The 7,686-nt window shown below is 37.2% G+C and overlaps 1 protein-coding gene across 1 annotated transcript; it reads right to left on the minus strand.

Moving 5' to 3' along the window:
* Window positions 1-941: 941 nt before the first annotated feature.
* LOC112554310 (inositol phosphoceramide mannosyltransferase 2-like) lies at window positions 942-6,866 on the minus strand. The gene is given in 6 exon segments (XM_025222043.1): window positions 942-2,116; window positions 2,118-2,543; window positions 2,545-2,590; window positions 3,163-3,478; window positions 5,059-5,086; window positions 6,660-6,866. Coding segments are annotated over 5 exon segments (1,092 nt in total). The 5' UTR covers window positions 5,078-5,086; window positions 6,660-6,866; the 3' UTR covers window positions 942-1,831.
* Window positions 6,867-7,686: the final 820 nt, after the last annotated feature.

The following is a 7,686-nucleotide window of genomic DNA, read 5'->3' on the forward strand; positions in this document are numbered from 1 at the left end:
TGGGTGGGTAATATGTTGAGTTCTTGACTTGCTTTGTTTATCGGGTAGATGTAATAAACTACTTTTTATCCCTACTTGGAATTGTAACAGAGAACTGATGCACAATCATCATACATTACTTGTACTATGCATTACAGAGTTTACTTGTCTACCTATTGTCTAATAAATAAACGAAGTTCAAAGTTCTCATACATTACTTGTACTCAAAGTTTGAAAGTTTGCCATTGTCCATTGTACCAATAAAAAATTCAGTTCTCTTCACTCCCCCACAACACACATTTATCTTTTAGTATTGAGCTAGTATTGATGCTCTGATGTATGATAATGGTAGTGATTGTATAACATGATTGTATTGAGTTGATTATAGTGTTACATGAGTAAATTAATTTAAGCTTTAATCAACAAAGATGATAATCGTGATGAAGAGTATTGTTCACTTTTTCCCGGGATTTCTCTCTAGTTTCTCTCTCTCTCACACAGACATACACACGTATATATTTATACATGCAATTTTCTGAGGGTCCTTTTAACCGTTCCCACAGGCAGCAAACACGGCTACACTGTTCAGTTCTATCAGTAGAAGTGACTATAGTAAGACTTGTTCAGTCGATGTGTGAATATTCCAGAGACTGTGGGAGTAAATGCCTGCAATTCACGTTTTTGATTGGGTCAGAACTGAGTTCCTATGATTTTTTTTCCATTTTGGGGTGGGGTTGTTTTAACTCCTTTTTTCTTGGAATGGGTTTGTAAACCAAATTCCTTTCATACTTGGCTGTCAAATGATGAAATTTAAGTGTGCAGTAGCACGGACAGTGACATTTGTTGCAATTATTTTCTAATCTGGTCGCAAATTTTCTAAGAGTATAGTTAAAACGCTGGGAAAAAGGTCGTTCAAGACAAACATTTTTTTTTACATTGCTGTTATATAAAACAGTTTTGTCAAAAGTTTATATATATATATATTTGTTTGGTTAAAAATAGCATTTTAGCAATACACCCAACTTATATCATCTCTTTTCAGTTCACCCACCAGCACTGTTCCCTGTGCTGTCTACATGGTGTCGAGTACAGACACGCCCCTCCGTGAATGTATTTCTACATAGACGCACAAAAGACAAAAATAGTTTTAATTTTTTCACATGTTGTTACACAAGGATTTATAGAAATTTCCCGAATTCGACGTTTCTTGAAAAGCAGCTGATGACTCATTTGTAATCGATGCGCAAAAAATCCTTTTCCAGAAATGAACCAAGCATGATTTTAACAAGAAATCTCCGATTTCTACTTTTCTCACAGATACCCAGCACTCAGCTGTTCGAAGCAACTAATTTTTCAGTGGCGCCGGAAGATATTCAGCTTTGGGGGAAGTGGGGACAAACTCTATGTTGACAGAACGATGTTCACATTCTTGCCTCCTCAGCATTTTTTTGTTTGTTGAAATGGTGACTAACACCCCCTATTCCCTCCCCACTCACGGACCCTACGTCACTGATTTTTGCAGTCTCATGGTCTCGGCCCTCACACGAGGGCGTGATCACCATGTGTTACGTGGTCTGAAGAATGTATTCTACCACGAACTAATAATATACATACGTCCGTGATTCTACGCATCCCAAGTCTACTCATCTCTGCCCAGCTACTCCCAAGCACTCTCACGAAACAAATCGCATAAAGCAAGACCCGCTGAGGTCACAAGCAGCCTCACGTGCACATTGAAGTTACCAGCCGCATGCCACGAAGCTGAACGGTGATGCCCGTTGGCATCATTTGATCTGGCCCGTAGTGTGAAATATAGGGTTGGTAGGGGGTGGGGTGTGTTAGCAGATACTGATCATGATGTTTCACCATAAATTATAACCTTAGGCACAATCTCTTTTATAGCTATTGAACCTCTTAAAAACACCTTGTTTGTGAGATAGGTGTGAATCCAGTGATGCACTGTGAAAGCCAGAGAAAACCGGTCTGCTAGCGGCTTGAGTCGCTTAAGGCTTTGGCAACCACGTTGTTGCAATGGCGTGAGTTTATAGTAGTTTTGGCACATTTGAAACATGTTAGTGAATTTCTGAGTGTCGCTAGTTGGATAAAAGTATTCGGCAGGTGCCAGGTAAACTCCATTGTTCGTGGTTAAGTGAGTAATCTGGATAGGTTTTACTATATGTGCGATAAGCATATGTAAGGAAGTGTGGTCCTGTACTGTCTAGAACATTCCACATGTGTGAGAAATCTGGCAAAATGTTGATCACCATTTTGAAAAAAGGATGACCAGCTCTACAGCCCATCAAAGCATTGATCACCAGACCCTGAAAGTTGGTGTCCATGATAGAGTGTTCATAAGGTTCTTGACCCAGGAAGCATGAATATTTAATGATCAAGGGATCAAGGGGTTTCAGGCTCTCCATATCCATGTCCGCATAAACACCTCCATACTCATGCAGTACTACATAGCGCAAGGTGTCTGCTCGTCGGATGTTCTCTGAGTAGTTTTCAAAGACTGGAAGCAAGCTGGGATACTTGTGCTTTAGCAGTTCTCTGGCACTGTCATCCTGTCCATAACCAGTATTCCCAGTCAGGGTGCATCTTTATCCATGACCTAGTCATTGAAAAGACAAAACCAGTAATTAATACATGGGCAGTTATCAACAAGATCTTGAACTGGAATAAAGGACAATTCAAATTGTAAAGATTTCATGCACTGATAAGCTAGTCTCTTCTATGTATATGTGCACACACATCTATAAATTATATGCATGCATACATAGTTCAGCATGATATACAAAAGGGATGTATATAACTGCTTTTGCACCAGAACATCAGTTCTGCTAAGCCTGCCAAGACTCTCATGTTTCTCATAGCCTACATTGCCTTATTTCACTAGACTGACTAGAGTATCCAAATATTTTAAAAGACCAGAGAAACAGCAAGATTTCAGCTTCATCAGATTGTAGAAATACTCCATTTAAACTGGGATTAACCTCAACATCAGCACTGTTATTACTAGCATTTTGCTCTCCAGGCTCCCATACAGTAATTTTATTGCTTTTAGTGAGATGTTACACACGTAGGTCTGTAAGACCGCCCCTCATCAAATCCATTAAAAAAGAAAACTATATAAAGTTGGCAAAAATGTTTGCTTCAGTGACAGAAAAAAATGTGTTGTCTTACTCAATCCAGGGCTGAAGGGTGGTAGGCACCATGGCACTTTGCCAAGTCTGATGAATTCTTCGTGGTATGCGAGGTACCCCTTTGGTTGGTAGATCCTCAATAGAACTGATTCTAAATGGGACAAAGTTGGGGTCATCTGGGATACGCAGAGCGGCAAACCTTGCCACTTCATCTTGTTGCATCTCCAGACTTATAAGCCAGTGTAGAGCTAGCAGTACCAGAACGCCTACCAACAGCGTGCCCACAGTTGATTTGTCTCGAAAGGATCTACAGTGATGCAGCATCTTCCATGTGCAAGGGTATTTCCAACTAAAAACTGTGCCAAAGATCATTTTACTTTGTTATAATGGATATGATGAGCAACAAACATGGTCAATTGCTCAAGGCTTTTATTTATCACATTTTAAAAAACCTATTACATATTTTTTAGATGCCACCAAAACATACGTTACAGGTACAGATTAACATCCAACATAATCAATTTTAATATTCTTCAAATCAAGTAGAATAAGTCAATGCTGGAGTGTTTCCCTGTAATGATAAACAGTGCATTAAACATAAACAACAAACCTAAAATGTTTTCACTCGAGTCTTAGCATACCCTAAGCATATCAATATATAAAATTAACATATACTAAGAAAGTCTTCAATCTTATAATAATTTATAATGTCCATAGATTACTAAGTCCTATAACAAGCTATAATCTCTATAAAAATAATCTTAATTTGTGTGCTTTGGCTTTGTTTACAGTGTGTAATTGATCCACATGTAGCCAGAAACAACTTTCAGTGCTTTTGTTTAAATGATATCGTGCCTGTAAGTGCAATGCACTTTTTTTTTAACTGCCCACATTCAATAGCATGTAATATTAAGTAAACACAAAAAGCCATGCATGTAAATAAGAATATATATATCAAAAAAAGAAACAAAACAAAGCCTTGACACAGAACATGCTAAAACATAAGAAAAAGTGTTAAAGAGCAGGAATCAAACACTACCCATAGACCCAAGTTAGTTCTGCAGCCTCTGTGGTTAGTTGCTGAAAAACTTCCCATGTGCACCAAGCACATCTTTTATTATTTTTCTTGAGTCAAAGTAACTCTTAAATGACAATTAGAAATTATTTAAATACATTTAATACTAACAATTCTATCACACACTATGATGGATATGAATTTTAATCATAAAGGGTTGTATGGAAAAGTTAACTGGCTATATTCTTTGGCAGCTGTTTTGCTGGTTGATTGGCACAAAGTGCTGGCACCTAGTGGCAATTTCTCACCACAAGGGGAGAGGGAGGGTGGAGTTGGGAGGAAGCCAGAATACTTGGAGAAAAGCCATGACAATCAGCCTTGCAAATAGGCGTCACATACAGTGTCCCAAGATGAGGTCTGAACTAAGGACCTTTTAGTTCTCACTAGTAGTAACAGGTAATTTTTTTTTAACTATTGCACTACTGGGTTTCCCTTAACTAGATCTTTTAACAATGCAATAGTAAGTGTAGTACAGCATGACTGTGGTTACATAAAAGCTTAGAGTTATGTGCCTATTTATATAAAACAAAAACTAGTTCTAGCCAAAAAGAAAAAGTCAACTGTTACAATAAGTGTATTAAATAAGCGTAGTGGTTAGTGCACCCAGCATCTGAGCAGGTAGCTAATGAAAGGCCAGTTGATGCTCCTGACCAGAAAACTGGCCATCTTTCAAAAATGAGTACTTGATTTATCAGGATAAGTAAAAGGGTAGCGGAGAGTGTTGGCTACATCATCTCCATGCTGTGACCTTGGCCTGATGAACCACGCATTGTTCGCTGCCCTTATGTTCACTTGCCTACAAGTTATTAGTTTTAAGAATAAATAAATGTATACAAAAAATACAACTTATACACCTGATACCTTGTCCTCTCCAGTGCATGGTGAAAATCTGAAGTAAATGTTAGACATTGAAAATAATTTGCACACTTAAATGAACAGATTAGCTTTGCAAACAAGACAACATCTAACTTCAGCTCTATATTTAAAGTCAAAGTGCTAAACAATTATGTGACTGGAAACATTTTGTCACAGGGATAACTCCCTAAATCAAAGCTACTCTGTTACAACGGTTCAGCTGTGTTTGTGAAAGATTGATGTTTGAATTGACCTGCTTCTTGCAAAGAAGTAAAAATTTTGATTTTTGATTTTACTCATGATAGTAATCACACCATCCTTATAATGCTGAATGCTGTCTAGTAATACTAGATTCAGCTAGTACTGTTTAGCAACACATATTTAGTCCCAGACAATAGCAGTATTTTGTTGCTAACTGCTGAGCTGCTTTAATTTAACAATTCTTATTTTTGTGTTAAACACAGGTTCACATTGAAATCAAATGAAAATGAAATTCTAGTGAAGGCACAATAGCATGGTCTAATTCAAGTTCTCATTTTTGATAATTCTGGTGCAAATTAAGCATATCCATAAACTTGAGTTTATATATGAAGTTTTTACAAGTGATAACAATTTCTAAGTGTGATAACATTACTCAGGACAGCCCTTCACCTAGTATTTAATTGCAACACTTTACTGAATGCTTTTTGTAAATGACATCCACAAAATCCTCAATTTCTGGAAAGAAACTGCCTGAAGTTTAAATGGTACATCACTACATTTAGATGGTCTGGTTGAGATGTAAGGATCAGCCATAAGGCATTTCTGTCCAAACTCACAGTAACAAATTTTATCACTTCACAGCAGGTGAGACTGGTTGGATCTGAAAGGCAAGAATTTTTAACTAAGGAAATGAGATTCCCTGATATCATGCTTTCAGTTGTCAGTAGCCACTCTCTCACATTATATGTATAATATAGACCTATATAGTATATGTAATAAAGTATCACACTGTACAAGAGTTATGCTAATACAAAAATCTAATCATTATAATATGCTCTTTGCCACATGGCTACATTTGCAACCTGCAGGAGAATAGATAACCAATAATATACATAAATCTTTTAATCCCATCAGCAGGGCTTCTGCTAATGCTAAATTCTTTGGGGTCCCAGGGACCCCTACTTCAGATTTTTAAGGGGTCCCTGTTCTTCGCCCAACTGTGGAGGGAACCCCATTGACGAAAATTGAAGGGGTCCTCCGAACTTTTAATGCGTACTGTACGCAATTTTTTGCGTAAGCAGAAGCCCTGCATCAGTACACGATCAGAGGCTTAAGACCCATGCATGCGTAGTACATACTCAGTTGGTCATGGGTGGTCAGGCATCTACGATCGCTAGACTGGTGTTTGTGTATCTGTGTGTTTAACTGTTATATTGGCCAATGATACATGCTTAATCTGCGCCTTGCAATTAATCATTTAATGATTACTCTTATTAAAAATGTCTCGAAGTATGGGTTAATCACATTGATAACTATTTCAGTTATATAACTTTCAAAGCCTTTACTGTAACAAAAACACACTTCACTGCTCCCACGTAATGAAATCAATGATAAAAAATACTCACTCCGAAAACTATAAGAAAAGATGTCGGTGTGCACTGGTTTGGTAAAGCATTATTACAGTCATTTACAAAATACTGGAAAATCAACTAAGATTGAAAATACTTCTTTACTGTCAATCGCAAACAACACGACATCTCGGATGATACTACAGCAGACGTTTTAAAGACGGCCATATCACCGGATGTGCATCAGAGTAAAGTCCCCTTCCTTCCACCAGCGCTGTTTTGTGTTACGTCATCAAAAGATGGAGCACTTTCATTCCATGCGCCCATGGAGTTATATACATATATGTATTATGTATTGTGTAACTCCATAATGCATCCACGATCTTGTATTACATGTCGTGACGCTATCATTACCACCATGGTTGCTTTTGTTAGGTTTTCGTACTTGAACACAAATATGTGTCGAAGAACTGTACTCCGGTTTATATATATACTTTTGGTATACGGTGTATATATATAGCTTAACACTGAAAAACAAAATACACTGATTCGACAATTGCAGACAAAATTAAACGATGGAATAAGTGAATAGTCGATCGACTGTTGCCTGTCTGACGCTTGAAAACGTTTATCATTATTTTCATTACAATTAAAGTTTAATGGAAAAAATAATTTTATTGACATATTGTCGATCGAAATATACTTATGAAATGCGTATTTGCAATATTATAGTCTGTCATATTAACCATCATGTAACGACTCCATCTTACACTGTTTACAATACTTCTATCCATCATTCATTTATCCACTTAATTATCCATTTGTTTACTTTACGTTCCATTTTTGGACTTCATTTTTATATTAATTGTTTATGTTCCTATATGAATCTTACCGTCCACTGTCATCCAGTCATCCAATGTTCATTCATCCTTACTGGTTTGCGCAGAGAGTGTGATCTAACGGCCAGGTCGTACGTGATGTTGCACGCTACAGGTCTACGTTATTATTAAATATGATTTTTTTACCTTAGTACAGATCGACGATGTGCTTTTTTGCTGACAGTATAATTAATCCTACTTATAAT

Source organism: Pomacea canaliculata, linkage group LG13, assembly GCF_003073045.1.
Source record: "Pomacea canaliculata isolate SZHN2017 linkage group LG13, ASM307304v1, whole genome shotgun sequence".
NCBI lineage: Eukaryota > Metazoa > Mollusca > Gastropoda > Architaenioglossa > Ampullariidae > Pomacea > Pomacea canaliculata.